This window comes from Centroberyx gerrardi, chromosome 4, assembly GCF_048128805.1.
Source record: "Centroberyx gerrardi isolate f3 chromosome 4, fCenGer3.hap1.cur.20231027, whole genome shotgun sequence".
Classification (NCBI taxonomy): domain Eukaryota; kingdom Metazoa; phylum Chordata; class Actinopteri; order Beryciformes; family Berycidae; genus Centroberyx; species Centroberyx gerrardi.
Genome location: NC_136000.1, coordinates 33098467 through 33116835, shown reverse-complemented (window position 1 = coordinate 33116835; position 18369 = coordinate 33098467). Strand labels below are relative to the sequence as shown.

The 18369-nt window shown below is 39.2% G+C and overlaps 1 protein-coding gene across 1 annotated transcript; it reads right to left on the bottom strand.

The window, feature by feature from the left end:
* Window positions 1–764: 764 nt before the first annotated feature.
* acte1 (actin, epsilon 1) lies at window positions 765–10570 on the bottom strand. The gene is made up of 9 exons (XM_071894245.2): window positions 10515–10570; window positions 8030–8183; window positions 7054–7182; window positions 4512–4622; window positions 4135–4219; window positions 3032–3193; window positions 2584–2775; window positions 1397–1578; window positions 765–1031 (listed from the first exon to the last, which is right to left on the bottom strand). The coding sequence occupies exons 2-9, from the start codon at window positions 8156–8158 to the stop codon at window positions 888–890; spliced, it is 1134 nt and encodes a 377-aa protein (XP_071750346.1). The 5' UTR covers window positions 8159–8183; window positions 10515–10570; the 3' UTR covers window positions 765–887.
* Window positions 10571–18369: the final 7799 nt, after the last annotated feature.

Genomic DNA, 18369 nt, shown 5'->3' with positions numbered 1-18369 from the left:
TGAGCAGAGTGTGAATATGAAAGGTTTGGGTGCAAGTGTTAATGTTTTTAAAAACAACAGCTGTAGTGAAGATTTGTGCTAAATAATGGTGTAAATATAGGTCTTTTCCACTAACAGTGCGTTCGGCTTCAGAAGACTTGGATTATGCTGCACAAGCTGGATGGAGTAATGTTATGGTCATTTTTGCCCTTTTTGGACAAACAAACTTCACCTGTGTTTCAGCTGGCCTGATGGTAGATAGATAATGACAGAATTTTCATTTTTGGGTGAACTATTACTTTAACTGTTTTATGTCTTTGTTTTTAATCATGTTTTCAAAGCACTGATATTGTAACAAATGTTCTCTGTAAATAAATTTGACTTGACTTTTTTGACTTGACTTGAGGGGATCCTAGAGAATCCTCTTAGAGTCTAATTTTATCATTATTCAATTACCACACTTAGATGTTGTTTTGTGTAGGTATCCCAGTCATAGGTTTTACTACCCCCCTACCTCAAACATGTTACATATCTTGAAGATGAGGGCCTGACCAAAATGTTCAAAATGATGGGAATCCCTAGCCAAATATGAATCTATCTGGGCTCCTTGGAATGAAAACATTTGAAAAGCCCTCCTACACTACATAGGACATAGGCAGGAAGAATGAAAAGGCAGAGTTCATTTATTTGAGCAACATTTCCTGGCTCAGTAACAACTGATAACAATAGTCAGAGGGACAAACTGATGGAAGAGCAGCACAGAAATAAACACCTAGAGAGTCAGAGTGAAAGAAGACACTGGCACAGGAAGGAAAGAAAACAACTCGCTGAGCGAGGGAAAGTAGGGATGACAACAGAGATGGAAAAGAAGGGTGGAAGGGAAAGATGGACAGAGGGATAGATGGAGTTCAGAAACATTTCCTGTGCACAATAGATGGTCCGGCCTCCTCGTACTCATCCTTGCTGATCCACATGGCCTGGAAGGTGGAGAGAGAGGCCAGGATGGAGCCACCGATCCACACTGAGTACTTCCTCTCTGGAGGGGCAATCATCTGAGAGGAGGAAGATGGATGGTGGGAGGGGTGAGAAGAGAGAAAGAGGTAGATAGAAAGATGTGTTAGCAAAGAGAAAATCAGACTATATTCAGTTATATATCAGAGACTGATATATTGGGTAGATATTGACTGACTTGGTTGTGTAAATGTTGTTTCAGAGAGGAAACACTGAATCCTTGTAATTTTTGGGATTTGGGGGTATGAAAATGGTCACATTTAAAGATATTTTTATCAGCACAAATAACAGCTATCGGCAGCTTTGATCCAAAAATATCAGTATGGGTATCAGTCTTCAAAAACCCATATTGGTCTTACTCTATTGTGAATGTGCAGCCATCTGTTTGAATGTGTGTTGTGTCTACCTTGATCTTCATGGTGCTTGGTGCCAGGGCAGTGATCTCTTTCTGCATGCGGTCACCAATACCAGGATACATGGTGGTACCGCCTGACAGCACATTGTTGGCATACAGGTCCTTACGGATGTCAATGTCACACTTCATAATACCATTATAAGTAGTCTCATGGATGCCTGCAGACTCCATACCTGGGCAGAGAGAAAGAGAGAGAGACAGAGAGAGAGAGAGAGCATGCACGTGCGCGCGCGAGAGAGAGAGAGAGAGAGAGAGAGAGAGAGAGAGAGAATATGAGCGGGCAGAGGAGGGAGAGAAACATGATTCTTTGACAAAATATTTGGACATTCAACCATACACCACTAAAATACATATAATACAACCAGTATGTGACATGGTACTGTTGTTCTGTTTTTGTTTTTTATTGTTAACCAGCCATTCAGTGTGATTCTATTGGTGATGATAACGGCATCAAGCAGGCTAAATAGTAGGAAACATTTCAATGTCTGACTAATTGTCACTGATTATGAATGTTTCACTCTCAATATTGACACATTTTTCTCCTTCAGGACGTTACTACTACAACTACTACAATACCCATAAACCTTGCTAGCCCCTGACCAATCACATGACCAGAAGAGATTTGTGTCCCCCTAGTGGCCTACTGCAAGGATGATGAAAAGTGTTAGCAGTGGGGAAAAATCATTACAAATCTTACAAATCATTAAGTAGAGGCTAGATAATGAACAAACTAGCCAGGCTTGCCAGGTCAAGCCAAAAGTAACTAATAAAAATAACTTGCAATCAAGCACAAATCATTGCGCTGCTGTTGTCACTGTGAGACTGGACGCTTAACTGTATCATGCTGAACAATTATGGAACTAGTCCATTTCTGGGCTAAGGCTTATCAGCACAGTTGTCTTTTAGACTTACCTTAGACTTTTTTGTGCTTTTCTTAAATTTCAAAATGCAAATATATTTAATTTAGCCATTTGTCTTCCCTGGTACATTCTAGGACCAACTGAATGAGTTGAACTACATAGAACCCAGCTATTTATAAACCTCTGTGCTACAAATCAATGGCCAAACTACTTCCTAAATCTTGGTGACATCAGGATTACCACGTGATATTACAGCTCTATATAAATATACTCGATAATAATGATGATTATGATGATGATGATGACGAAGACGCTCACCAATGAAAGAGGGTTGGAAGAGGGTCTCGGGACAGCGGAACCTCTCATTGCCGATGGTGATGACCTGACCATCAGGCAGCTCGTAGCTCTTCTCTAGGGAGGAGGAGGAGGCAGCAGTGGCCATCTCATTCTCAAAGTCCAGAGCTACGTAGCACAGCTTCTCCTTGATGTCACGAACTATCTCTCTCTCAGCTAGGAGGAGGAGTGGAGGGGATGACAGGGTAAGAGAGAGATGGTGAGAGAGAGCCAGAATGTCTTATAAAACTATATACATCACTGTTGCATAGTTCGTGTACAGTACATTAACAATGTTTGGGGACTACCAGTGGTTTTGACATATGGGTCCTGTGTCAGTCTTGTCTTGACAGGAGCAACAAAATGGCTAGAAAATATCTTATTAATTTTTCACAATTCCACGACTCTGTGTATATACTGTATATTGAATTACCAGTGGTGACAAAGCTGTAGCCTCTCTCAGTGAGGATCTTCATCAGGTAGTCAGTGAGGTCTCTACCAGCCAGGTCCAACCTCATTATAGCATGAGGTAAAGCATAGCCCTCATAGACTGGCACGTTATGGGTCACACCATCACCAGCATCAAGGACAATGCCTAAAGACAGTCAGAGATATACAGTTACATACATGTATGAACAGTATATGATGTTATGATGTTATCAAAGACACGGGGTGAGATTTGTGACAACTGAATATGAATTATGTGATCTGAATTTGTATGTGATCAGTGACATTGAATGCTGGCATTTGAATCTGAATTTTAAAAAAAATATGAACTTGTATTTACTTGTTTCAAAAACAGTTTCAAAATTACTGTTACATGTAGTGCAAATTTGTACTCAACCTTTCAAAGCAACAATTTCAAATTCAGCTCTTGAAAAGCTTTCAGATTGTGGCAACATTTGGTTCTTAGGAAAAGCGGTAGATTTCACATATAATCAAACTGTCTACAGCAGGAAAAAAAATGGGGATTCTCTTGGCAGATCCAAATATTTAAGTTTTGTATGACTTCTCCCATGTTTATCTAAATATATTGACTAACAGGTGAAAAAAACTTCCACCAATTAATTGTTTCTCCTGTTGCTATCTCACTTCATTGACTAGTGAGCAAGCTAACCATCAGCATGACATATCAGGTTTTAATGTATTTGAGGTATGGCACCTGCATTGTTTATTTATCTCATCCATTTGTTGCATATGTAAGTGTGTATGTATTTATCATTATCATTATTATTATTATTATTTTTCCTCTTCTTTTCCTAATATCTTATTATTACTTATTATTATTCTTTTCATATTCAGCTCTGTGTTTTTGTTGCTGTGGTTTTTTATGCCCCCCATTACCCTTCACATGCACGTATGCAGTACAGACATGCATACACAGGGGATCAAGGAGTGATCTGTCTTAGTTTCTCTGTCATCTTTTTTTGTGATGGTGTCATGCTGATGTGTTTGTTATGTTAAAGTATAAAAAATAAAAATATATTCACAAAAAAAAAAAAAAACATGTTGCGGGGCTGTCCATTGTGTACTGACCTGTGGTTCTGCCAGAGGCATATAGGGACAGGACAGCTTGGATGGCCACATACATAGCTGGGACATTAAAGGTTTCAAACATAATCTGTAGGACAGGAGAGGAGTAGGAAAGGGGAACAGTACCTTAACAATATAGTGAGAAACACTCAATAGTGGTTAAAGAAATTTGAAGATTTAAAGAGTAACTAAACCCCAAACCCAAATCTGTGGTGAAGCCTGACACCTAATGGTGAAAAGTAGGGTACTGAACTGGCCATCTGCTATTGGCTGGTCTTTGTGCCAGGTGATGTCACCACCTGTTGTACTCTATAGATGGTGACATCACCTGGTACATAGACCAGCCAATAGCAGATGGCCAGTTTAAGTTAATTCTGCACCTGTGTCATCTTTTCTCTGTTGGCCTTGGGGTTGAGTGGGGCCTCAGTCAGCAGGACAGGATGCTCCTCAGGGGCCACTCGCAGCTCATTGTAAAAGGCATGATGCCAAATCTACAAAAGAGAGAGGAAGAAGAGAAGCAGGTAGAATATGGTTACAGATTATTCAATTTTTGCTGCTGTTGCTCCAGTATCCTGGTTTTGGGTCAATGGATGTAAACGTCATGTCAACTAGGTTAAAATAACCCGGGTAAGCTCATACTCAAAATGCCTGGATTACTCCCATATCAAGCAGGTTACTTATTTTGGGTGCATTTTGATGTCAAGCGTAGAAGTACATGCACATCCCCACCAAAGTCTCTGCAAAACTGTTGCTGAACCAGAGTAAAATCAAATTAAAGAAGGATGTTGTCTGCAGTACACAGTATACTGTCCTGTGCTTTTATTTTACCCACACCAATTACAATGTTTCGTCCAAGAAGGGCTTCATCAGGTTACAGGATATAACATATGCAACACTTAGACCTATCCATCAGTGAGCACGTTTACATGGACTGCAATATTCCGATATTAACCCGATTAAGACAATAGTCTGCATAAGACACTGCCATGAAAACAGCATTTTCTGATTACCTTAACCCGAATAAGGTCATAGTCGGAGTAAGCAATAGTCGAATTAAGACGTGGAGTATTCCGATTTTAGTCGCATTATTGAAGTGCATTGTAGACATGTATACACCTTAATCACACTATGACGCCCTATCGGAGTTTTCGCAGCATTTTGCGACACGTACAGCAATCCAACTGCTGACGACACATGCTCTAGCTTCCAGCGAGTGTTGCGCAACTTCTTTACAGAAGAAAAGATGACTGCCACCGGTAAAAAGAAGTCCCAACATTTTGTCCCTACCACGGTAGCAACATGACAGAAAGGGTTTCAGGTTAAATTCTGGAGGGAAACTTGGATGTAGGACGTAGGGACGTAATGTGGGCGTGCTTCTTCAGTCATTAATCGGACTATGCTCTGTAGCATGTAAACGGGAATATGAATGGAATATTCTATAAGCAACTCATGTAAACACCTTAATCGAAATATTGTCTTATTTAGAATAAGGTCAATAGTCGGATTATTGCAGTCCATGTAAACGTAGTCATTGTATGCCAATGGGTATATAGGTGAAAGGGGAAGGCTCCAGGGAAAGGATAAATAATTTTAGGTTAAAAAGTCATAACCCTAAGCAATATTAAAAACATGACTATCACATTACAAAATAGCTAACTCAAAAATACAAAATATAAGATGCATAGAATCATACAGACAATACATACATCTCCACAGGAAAAGTATGTGAAGAGAAAAGGTTTTACTATTGGATCATCATTTCTTTCCCCTGTATTAGAAGTAATCCACTATTGCTCAGTTAAAGTGGGAGGGGGAGTATTCTGTTAACTGGTTTATTCATGGTAACAGAGAGATTCAATCACAGGGTATCAAAGGTTCATGTTAACAGTTTAACCTTAATAAGACCATAATAAACGGCCAGTTAACCCCACTGGATTACTCTGACGTGCCACATTAGCTACTGTTGATTCACCAAGTACAGTTTGTGGCAAACAGGGTCGAAGTCAAGCATTGGCCGGAAGGTGGAAAGAGGGGCAGCCTGATGAGGCAAAAAGAAGTGCTTCTTCTCTGTTAACCATCCTATTCATACTGTGGATGCCCTAATTTGGTTGGTAGGTATTGAAGCCTGGAGAGAGCCCAGAGGCTGTTGGAGTTGAAGGGAACAACATAAATGCTGCTTTCACATTGTGCAGTGTGTTCCACAAGCGCACAGCTGCCGGCTTGCATCTGACACTATTTGAGCATGTGCAAGTGTATACCTTGCCACTTTGTCTGCATTGTCAATGATGTGGAATATTATAGGCTCTCATGTGCCAACCTAATTGTTATGCACTAGTTCAGTGATTAATTATTATTGATTAATTAGCTAATAGATACATTTAAAAAAAACATAAAGTGATTAATTAAATTCACATTAAAGTTTTAGAGTGTATGGCATTTCCGCTTTACTGGACTTTTACTTGTACCACTTCTAAAATGAAATCAACACCCTTGATGCTGTATGGAACTGTACTACTACTACTGAAAATAAATACATTTCTCCATCTAAAGAAAGCTATTATGAGACCAGCATAATAATACTGATGTGTTGATGTACCACCTAAAACTGCTCTGCTATTCCAATACAATTCTATTGATTAACCCTCCTTCAAAATTTCAAGAATAGAATAGAGCCCTTAAAATGTGCAAGAGAGCACTCAAATTTACCTTGTGGTGCAAAAATTTTGCCGAGGTGCATGCCCCCAGAACCCCCTACCTGATTATGGTAGTAGCAGCAGACAGCAAACTGGATGTTCATTGTTTAATAGGAAAATTATTTAATAGGTAAACTCTGCCGACACTGGTGGAAAGTGCTGCCTACTGCACCTGTAGGCACAAATTTGAATTTTCCCAACTTTTACCACAAACTAAATGTTGTTGTACCTTCTCCATGTCGTCCCAGTTGGTGATGATGCCGTGTTCAATGGGGTATTTCAGGGTGAGGATGCCTCTCTTACTCTGGGCTTCGTCTCCCACGTAGCTGTCCTTCTGACCCATACCTACCATCACTCCCTGGACAGATAGAGAGAGAACGAGTAAAGACAGAGAAAGAGATAGAGAGAGAGATTAGGTTCACATACAGTCAACACTAGGGTTAGAGTGATGTATGTGGCTGATCTTGTCCTTTCATTAAAAATGTAATAATATTATTATTATAATTGGTTTCAATTGAGAATTTTAGTGTCCCATGGTCTAAATGCTGTTTCAAAGGTTTTTCCTTCTTGACAAGAATACAATTCTGAGGGATATCCTAATAGTAATCTTTTGGCATGAAAACAGGGAAAATTTAAAGATATTGAATATTGGCACAAACAATCAGCTCTCGACAGATTCAATCCAAAAATATTTTTCCCCAGTCTAACCCTCGTTAACACACAAGCAAAATTTAAGTAAATGTTTTCTGACTGTTACCATGGATGTACCATGGTATATTGATTATACCATGGCCAGTACCTTAAAATTCCACCCAGCACCATCATACTACCATGGTACTTTTGAAAGTGACCAATGGGCCAAACTCCCAAAAAATTACTTTAAGTAAAAACAAAACAAAACAAAAAAATCACAGAGGAAAATACACAATTTTGCAATTCAAATATGTAATATTCATTCTATATGTACTGCATATAGGAAAAACATCAACAACAGTTTAGGGGGGAGAAATTCTATAAGGACTGAGTAAATTCCATATTACCTTTAGAGGTCAGTCAATAGTCAGGTAAAATCCATCTCTTGCAGTTCAAGTGCAATTTTTAAACATATTACTTACTTACACACACACACACACACACACATTCAATCACACTTCAGCTGTCACACATACTGACTGTAGTGTGTGTGTGTGCGTGTGTTGCTCTACCTGGTGCCTGGGCCGTCCTACGATAGAGGGGAAGACAGCTCTGGGAGCATCATCTCCAGCGAACCCAGCCTTCACCAGGCCTGAGCCGTTATCACAAACCAGTGCTGTGGTCTCCTCCTCATCACACATACTGACCGACCGACTGACTGAACGACTGACCGACCCATAGACAGACAGGCAGAGAGAAAGGCAGACAGACAGATGGAGGAAAAGATAGTCAATAGATAGACAATAATGTATAATAAGGGAAAAGGACAATGTAGGACAGAAAACTGCCTTTTCCATATGAAATCAGGAATGCCTTTAGTTATGTGGAGCAGCCCAGAGTGGCTGGAAGAGAGGGAAAAAAAATACACATACTGTATATCTATATATGATATATGTAATATGCAATATAATTATATAATTATATAAAATATATACAAAATGTAATAGAATAAAATATTTTCAGGCCACATATTACCATATTGAGGTCACAAAGTGCTAAACATACTGTATATACGGTTCATAATTTATGTAAACACGTGGCCACAAATTAATAAAATGTGCACACTATTAAGATTTCTTCTGGCATTTTAGCCTTTATTTAACAGTGGAGAGAGACAGGAACAAAGAGAGAGAGAGGGGTTTACATGTGCTACAGCTCCCAGGCCACATTCGAACCCAGGACGTTGCATTTATATGCACCTTAGCTAATTGGGCCACAATGGCTCCTCATGCACGTTTTTTAAAGCATGTGCTCAATTTAGCTTTTTCAGCTACTTGCTATAATTAGTTGAATTTGGTTTATTGCATTGGTTTATTTTGAATAAAAATTGATTTTGTTGAATAAGGCTTTTGATAAGGTATAACGGATAGACTTTTATATGGATTTGCAGAGTGTTTATGCAATGCAAGCACATAATTCATATATCATATACAAAAAATAGCATGTAATGTGCATGAGTTCATTCTTGGTTACCACAAAATACAAAAGGATGGCCACTCCCGGACCTCCACAGAGCCATGTTATGTAATAAATGTCCTGCCTCTCCCTTTTCCTCTCCGATCCCTACATGTCTGCCATAATTCCAGGCTGTCAGAGCCCCATAGATAGATAGTGTCAAAGTCTCAGTGGCAGACAGATCCTGATCACGGCTACTTGGCAAAACTCAGCAGTCATGAGGGCTCCTCTGTGACCTTGGCCTACAGCTGACTCGTCTGTTACAATAGTCCAAGGGGGAGTGGGTGGGTCCCCGACAGCAGGTTTATTAAAGTACGGGTTCAAAACCAAGCACACATCAAGTTTTCTGATTGAGTCCACATGACAGGAGAGCTAGTATGTTGTAATAATCCCAGGGTTACGACTGAAAACATTTAACAACCCTTGAGCTAATGTAATGCGTCTTAATCTGGCGATCGCAACCCTAAATAATGTACTGATATGTTTTAATAAACCCAGGCTGAGACTAAATTTACTTGAAATTTAATACCTACATCCTGGCTTCTTGGTAGCTACAACTTGGTTATTACCTACAACTACAGCTCATCAGTCACCTTGTCCTACAGTGGTTTGAGTCTTGACAAATCAGTCTATTCCAGGCAGACAGTGGATGCCCATTAATTTAACGTTACTGTATATGGTGTCATTAAGCCAGCAACCTCACTGTTATACAATTGTTCAATTAATAAGTGAGATGGTGAAACATTAAAATTCTAAAGAAATTGACCAAGTGCACTATTTTCCCACAGGGATAATTTGAGTTTCATCGAATCCACTGCTGCAGAGCTACTGGCCCTACTCTCTGAAGTCTAAAAGGGCAATCCTGTCTACATTGAGCACGTTTGGAAAGCATATGCTCAGTATACAGTTAAACAGTCCAATAGAAAGCACACCACCATGGGGTTGTGGTACAGAATCAACAAAGCATGCTGCACAAATGGAAATACTTTTTCAGATGCTGTTATTGATGCAGGGATGCATGTTGAAGAACTTGTCATACTGGTTTCTATGCTACATCTACTGTGACACTGATCAGCACAGCCTGTTGCAGAACTGATTGGACTAGTATCGTAGCACAGATCAGCATGCTGCAGTTACATTGGTCTCTATGCATGAGAGATCAGAGATAACACATCATCCCAGTGGGGACATTGAGCCGTTTCAACAGCAAACAGTAATGTACATAAGTAAAGTAAACTACAAAACAGAGGAATAGGGTATAAAAAAATAAGTTTTCACTTCAGAATGTATGAATGGGAAGTATGTGAAGAAGTTTGGATTACAGCATTATTAGTGTGCAAAATAACAGCAGTAGGCATGACATAAAGGGCAAAAGCACCTTTCCTTGAATGACAGACTGACTTCTTGTCTAACACCTGTTAAGCTACTTCTCTGTGACTGACCACTGGTGTAACCCTAGCTTAATCCCCATTCATAATGGTAGCCCCCTTGTTAAATGCTCCCCTAATGCCCAGCAGTGTAATGTCAGTGGACTTATCTTACCTTGGAGAGTTGTGGAGGAGGACAGTATCTGCCGCTCCCTGGAGTGAGGCAGGAAGAAAGGAAGAAGAGAGAGAGAGTACAGCCTCTCACCTGCTGTCACTATTTAAACACTGAGGCCCAAACATACATTCACATACACTGACCTTTTTAGGTTCGGAACCTGGTCAAGACTTGGGATTGACAGATCAGCAGGCCTGACAGGTAGGAGGGCTTTGCAGGTAGCCCCGCCCCCTCCTCTCTGGTAACATATGCTTGGAATCTAACCCTGCTGTCATGGCAACAAGCCCTGTCCTATGACCAGATTCTGAATAGTAACGGGTAATTTATCATGCAGGGATGAAGGCAGAGAGGAAAGGAGGAGGGATGGAGGGAGGATGGGTGAAGGGGTAAAGGGGTGGGAGAGGGTAGAGAATGGACTATTAGCAGACCCAGCAAACATCATTGGCCCCATGCTAGCTGTGGGTGGGCTGTTGGGGCTCGGGCAGCCCACAGTTTTTTATGCAGTGGCCCCAAAAGGGCAGCTCACTCAATACCCACCATGGGCTGTCCACTTAACACCCATTGTGAGGGCAGTCTGAACAAAACCAACAGGGGTCCATTGCAGTTCAGTCCAACCATCAAAACTATACTTTAGCTCACTCAATTTCTTTCCCCTATTTATACAACAGTTTCAACAGTGGTAAGCCTTATTTTTTTCTTTGACGTTATTTGTTGTCATGAATTAAAGTATTATAATTCATTAATTAAATTATTTAATTCATTAATTCATCCATTAATTCATTGAGTTGAAATCATTCATGAAGAAATTAAGTGAGCTAGAGCCTTTTTTCACATGGTGAAAAAAGGGGTGATAACTTACTCACAAACATTTTTGGAGGCTGAAGACATTTACATTGGATTATAGATGGTAATAAAATGTTACCAAAATTAGTTGGTAACTCAGAATAAATTGTTTATCTGCGTAGCCTATGGATTTTTTAGATAAAGTCATTGAAAAGTAACTGAAACCAATTAGATTACATTAGTTGCTAGATTGCAACTGATTCAGTTTAAGGTTATGCATAAGCTCTGTTCGAAATCGTTCCCTATTACAGAAATAGTGTATATAGTGTGTCCGCCATTTTGTACCAGTGTCCGAATTTTCAACTATGAATTTGATTCACTATATAGGCTAGTTCACTTAAAATTACCCACAATGCACTGCAAATTGTAGTGAACAGCCGATGTACCCTACAATTTCTCCAGTATACCACAATGCAATGCGATCGTGTCTTACAGAAGAAGAGTAGCTAGCTAGTCGCTACCTTGTGAGCTAGCTAACATTAGCTCACAAGCTTATTGTTTGTCAGACTCAAACAGCTTGCTACCACATTAGGAGACAGCACCTAGGTTGACAAAACCATACTTGCACATGATTAGAATTTCAACAATTTATTTGTAATTTAATGTTCAAAACTTCCTAAAATTGATACCTGAGTACATTTCAACCTGCTGTCATGATGCTTGGTTTGTTTATGAGATGTTGGGCGCGTCCGGGTGCGTGACGAATATCTGGCACATTTTTTAAAGCAATGATGTTTAATGTAGTGTCCGAAACTTTGTTCGGTCGTTGCCCATGTAGTACACTATATGACAAACACTGCATAGGGAATAGTCAACATGATCTCACACAAATATGTGAAATGAACACAATGTTGGGTCCTCTTTCAAAGTTGTATAAAAGTTATTGATAGGCTAAATGGTTTGGCTTTTATCGACCAATAAACTTTTAACAAAACATGCCCTTGTGGCGGACTCTATAGACATTATTCACCATAATCTGTGGTTTGGGTATGTTTAACACACGCAGTTATATTGTGTGCTTCTCAGGGTTAAGGAGACACGGTCCCTTTAAGAAAGTCTGGTTTTCTGAGTCTGACGTCTGCTCGACGTATGTTGTGTTTTTGAGCGCAAAGTAAATTGTCTTGCTCTGTGGTTAAAATAAATGACACACGAGTTGGTGTAGTCAACTAGAGAAGTTGTCCGTCTCAACTTTCCTGCCACTTCTACACCCTAACACTAAATTGGCCATAACTCATTAACCATTCATCTAATCAAGCCAAAATTTGAAGCACATGTTGAGGAGTGTTGCTTGAACACACTGTGGGTGTGTTCAAGCAACACTCCTCAACATGTGCTTCAAATGCATTTTAAGATCTACCACTAGTGGGCACTACAAATGCAAAAATCTCATAATTGACTGCATAGATTTTAATGAAATTTTGTAAACATGTTCTAGGATGATGTCCAAGTCGATGTCCAAATCTTCAAAGGTATTAAAGTCAAAACTTCTAAAATTCATAAAAAATCTGTTGTATGTCCTAAAGAGTTGAAATTTTCAGGACATGTTGGTTGAGGTGACATAAATCTTTCATACACTTACCTACCCCCAATTCTGATTTTTAAATCATCATACCTTAATTATTAACAGCCAAAAAAAACTGTAATGATATCTTGAAAACTGAACGTATGGTAGATTGAAATGTGGAGCTGCAAATAGTTTGATAAATTGACAATGTGATATGTTCAAGATAGATTGATCAAGCTTCATCAAACTAAAGACAAATGATGTCTGTACTCTCAAGATGATGTCTGTAAAGCCATGTGTAAATTGATTAATGTGGGGCACTAATACAGTTATAATATTCTTTCTGAGGCTTTCAATATGGGTTGGACTATCACCTATGACGAATCACTCTTCCCTTTGTGTTGTTTCCCCATGTGGCACACCAAAGTGGAAGTTGGCAGAGTGGTTAATCACACGTCTTTGGATCGCAAGGTTGTGAGTTCAAGTCCCCAGTCAACTGTGACCATATTGAAGTTTCATGGAAAGTAAATCACACAGTGCAGAAAACTATTAGCAGGTGTTTGACATCATCTGTCAATGGCTAAATACCTGATTTGATATCACTAATTGGGCTGTGGCCAGATGTTTCAACCCATAGACAGCAGTGCAGCAGCAGTTTTCTGGCCATTGTAACATGAGGCCCTGTCCACACGTACAGAATTCTGAAAACAGTATTTTTTTCTTCCTCCGTTTTCAAAAAACTTCCTGTCCACACCAACGGTGTTTTTAGAAAATCTCTCCGTCCACACGAAAACGCAAAAACGCAGCGTTCACATTGCGGAGCGGTTTCTGCTCAAATGCCATTATTTCCTATGGAAGGGCTCACTCACTCCTCATGCAAAGAGTGGAAAATAGTTCAACTTGAGCGAATAAAATCCGCGCTCACTTCTCACAAGAGGACAACTCAGCGCTACTTTGGTTGCCTGGCAACAAACTGAGCACTAAAGCGAGGCGGATCGTGGATTTCAAGCAGAAGAGTAAAGTAAGAGAAGTACAGCAAGGTTGACTTGTAAACACGTAATCAAACCTAACAGTACAGACTACACGTAAACAAACTTGTGGTCCGCCATCGCTCGTACGTTCCTGACGCTGCTCAATACAAATAAAACAACAATTGCCATGCGCAAGTTGAGGTCATGATGTCAACGTTTTCCAAAAGCTCCGTTTCACCGGTCCACACGCATACACGAAAACAGAGTTTTGAAAAATCTCCACCCTGGAAGGCGTTTTCCATTCCATTTTCAGTGACCTAAAACGCCGTTTTCGTGTGGAAAATACTACGTTTTCAAAAATATCCGTATATGTGTGGACAGGGCCTTAGTATTGTTTTATTTGTTAATGGAGAGCACTACAATGTTCTGTGATTAGAAGTGATTAGCACTGTGAATCATAGGCTGTAGTATCACAATACGTATCCCTTTAGATTTCTTGAGAGCTTCTCCTCAGTAAGCCTGTAACAGGTGTTTGGCTCAGTAGGTAAAGTATCAGCCTTTCATGTGTAAGTTTGTGGGTTCAAATCCAGGCATGTCCTTTCCGAAGTCATCAGCAGTCAAGAACAAGGGGCATGTTTTCTAGTAGAAAGTTTGGCCATAGTGAATAACTTCAACAATGTGGTTGCAATGACATGATTAACTTGACAGAAGTCACGAGCCAACACAAAAGCCTGTGCTAAGCCATAACTTATACCCCATTTACACTGAGCCACTTTATGCGTCTTGAGCAGATCGGATAGCCATAGCCACAGTTCGGCATCACCAGCGAAATAAAGTTTGAGTGGCAACATGTCACAGCAGCAGTGAATGCCGCCAGCTCCAAGAGCCAGACCCTTTATAAAACTAAAACTAAAAATATATATGAAGATATAAAGGTTGACCCCAAGAAGCTCATTGCGGTGGTGGAGAGCTGGCTGTAGAGGATGGCTGTGTGCCTGGCACCAGCATCTCCAATGCGCCCCGGCTGTGCGCCACAAAACCATAACGCATCATTAATTTATAACCTTATGACATTAAGTCCAATTGCTTAACACCTTGAATTTGTCGCTATTATTTGGAACAAAATGGGGCTCTGCTAAATGACTGTAATGCACTTACTTCAGACTAATTCAGCCTATAATGAAATGTAGATGCTTTTTGGACAAACGATAGGCAACAAAGACGCTATTTAGTTATAGACGTTCTTCTGACACAGAATATTATTATTAGAGGGATTTCTAATTTGCTGGAGAGTCATCCTGGAAATGAACTGAGTGTAGAGGCCATTTTTTACTTTATTTCACTACTTTACCGTCGAAGTCGGCATTTCCCACTGTCTCCAAAATGTGCGCAGCATGGGTCAGTTTCTGTAGCGGTCGCACATTCTCACTACGTGTTTTTTTTTTATAATCTGTGTGAAATAGCGCCTGTCGTCTAATTTGAAGAATACGCAGAAATGCATACAAAAACAGCGCCTGCTATCTCCACATCTGCATACATCGCGGGAAAGCAGGGAGAGATGCAATCGGATTTCTATCTGGCTAACAGGGACGCACTGATACTTTTGTCTTTTTTTAGGTGTTTATTTATTTATTTATTTATTTATTTATCTATTTATTTATTTATTTATTTATTTATTTTTCTTTCTCTTTCCTTTGTTGCTTGATTGTATATTGTTTACCTTCTACATGTGTCCAAAGCCAGATCATTTCTAGCATATTTCTATGCATTTTATTTATTTATTTATTTACTTTACTCTGGCTCATGTGTTACAATATCTGTGAAAATAAGAAAAATCTACATCAAAGACTAAAATCTGACAGTGATCGTGGGAACAGCCAATGGGAGTTTAGATCCAAGGGGAAGGAAGGAAAAGAGAATAAAGAACAACAACACCCATTCACTCAGTTTATATTGGCAGAGATTCCCAACTCCTCTTACTCCACTTTTGATAACTTCTTATACAATTTTATTTGGAGGAATTAATCTCATAGAAAATGGCAGCATGCCTAGATCAGTCCACATAAGTATGCAATTACAAATCAAGTGAAAGAAGTCTCAATAACAAATTCTCCATCAATGTTATCCTTGTAATAATGTCACTTCAAAATACATTTGTAAAGTAAATGTAAACTGTGGCTTCTGTACAGTGAAACAAAGAATGATAGAACTCCTGGATGCATGGAAAAGTGGAAAGAAAAAGTGGCAGAATTAGGCAGTGTGTGATCCCTCATCTTCATGTGTGTGACAAAAAAAAAGTTGTTCAAAAATGCAAAAAGAAAAACTTGTTATTTCTTGAGATTGTTTAAGTAGAGGTCTCCTTGTCGGGATGTTTTTCCCAGAGTTTCACATTGCTGTGTTGCCGTTTTAGATGCTTTGATAAATTGGATGTTTTTCGCTGTGGAAAGCGTTTTGCTGCTCACACAAAGTTTACAACGGACGATAATGTCCTTGACTGAGATCAATTCAAAGTAACGGGAAAACTTTCAGCTGCTGAAAGTCTGCGTCACTCCCTCACCCTTCATCTTTTGTTTTGCTTTTTTAGCTAGTAGCCGACGTAAACCGGCCCGTGCATGTCCTTAAAATACATATGAGGAAAAAACACAAACAGGGATTTTGAAAAAAAAAAAAAAACCTTTGAAAACTTCAAAGGAGAGAAAAGAAAAGGTTGAAGGGGGTTCAGGTTTAAGTAATCCAGTAATGGAACATTACTGGGATTAATATGTAATACTGAATTTGAAATTTTAATCCCTTACACTACTCGTTACTGAAAAAAGTAATCACATTACTGAGTAACGCATTACTGCCCAACACTGCCCAAAACACACATCACAGGCTATGGCTCAATTTATTCACCAATTTATTCGCATTTATGAACCCCTGTCCCCCACAAAAGTGCGCCCCTAAAATTTGTGTTACTGTCGAGCCCTGTATAATAATAATGTTTAAAACAGAAAAAACAATGTAATAAATGTATTACTAATGTAGTAAATGTTATTTATTACTACAAATAATCTATTCATTATGTCAGTCTGGAAAACAAATGACATTGTGGGATAACAGTTTCTCAGACTGACAAAGCCGTTATACATCCTGACGAAAAATCACTTGAACCTTTATAAACAGGCAGCTCTTTGGCCAGCTATGGATATTTGTCTATTTGACCTTGAACAGCTTAAACTCATCTTTAATATTATATATGCAAATTTGAATTAAAACAATATTATACATATATAAACACTTTTTATGTGTTTTCCAGTATGACACAAGGTGTACCAGTGATTAAAAAAAAAAAAGGTCAAACAATCAATATTTTAGGAGACTTAGTGAACTCTCTTCTGTGCCTGGAGGTCTATCAGAATCTCTTTTATGATGGAACTTCTTGTCACATGACTATCGCAATGCATTATGGGGTACAATAACTCCTGTATCTCCGGGTTATCCGGTATAACATCGACTGTAATTGCAATGAGTGGGTGAAAAGTTTTTCACTCATAAAATAGAAAATAAGATGTAACACAGTACTTTTATGTATCGACGAGAACCCTCACACCATTATGCCTATTGGCTAGATTTTAAAATGTATTGGATTTTTGCCACTTTTTGAATATTTTTCTATTTAGATTTCAGTTGTGAACAGCTATCTGGTATGACATTTTGGGTCTTTTGAACTTAATATCTTATCAGTCTCTATTGCTAATAATATGTAATTTATTCACATAATAGATAGAGAACAGATGACCCATAATATGTAATATAAACTAAAAACTGAAACCTTTTTTATATTAAAAATATACTGTGGACACCAAAAAGTCACATCATTGACCCACCTACCGAAATTAAAGTGTCTTACCAAAGTGAAAACTTGCTTTTGTCATAGAGCCAATAACTTTTACCACCAATTTCATTGGGGTCTTGAAAAAGCCCTGTCATAGGGAGCAACATGTGTCAACTGAAAGCAACTCAAGTAGAGCTTAACAATCTATTTATTATAATATCAGCTGAGAGTTATTGTTTTATGAGGATAGTACTTCCTGGAACTCACACATGTGACTGGCCTACCGCCAATCCTCTCATAGTACACATTGTGCATGACTGAAAATAGACCGTCCTTCACATGCACGTGCACACACACACTCACATGTAGCTCTTCCTCTGTTTCCATGTCCTCTCTCAAAGTCACAGTTCCTCACTATCAGGAAAGCAAATCCTCTTCTCTATGAACTTTCGTCACAAGACAGTTTAGAGGACAATCGTGTCGTTAGGTCTGATAGGTGAGTAAAGCTGTGTCATCTGCAAACAGAATGGATATTGTGATGGCGTATTATGTCAAACCGAGCAGGTGTTTATGATGAGAAAAGAATAGAGTTTAAAATTGACCCCTGTGGGACGCCATAGATTAGAATAGGTGCAGGGGGTGATTTTGAACTATGTATCAGTTCCAGAAATCCGACCCACCTCTCCAGCCTACAGGTGATTGAATTAAAGGGATAGTTCG

Excerpts from the sequence above, each read along its gene's own strand:
- acte1 (XM_071894245.2), bottom strand. The coding sequence starts at position 8,158 with ATGTGTGATGAGGAGGAGACCACAGCACTGGTTTGTGATAACGGCTCA. Across the intron at positions 2,776-3,031 it reads CTACAGCTTTGTCACCACTG|CTGAGAGAGAGATAGTTCGT; the intron begins GTAATTCAATAT and ends TCCTCCTCCTAG. Across the intron at positions 1,032-1,396 it reads CAAGCACCATGAAGATCAAG|ATGATTGCCCCTCCAGAGAG; the intron begins GTAGACACAACA and ends TCCTCCTCTCAG.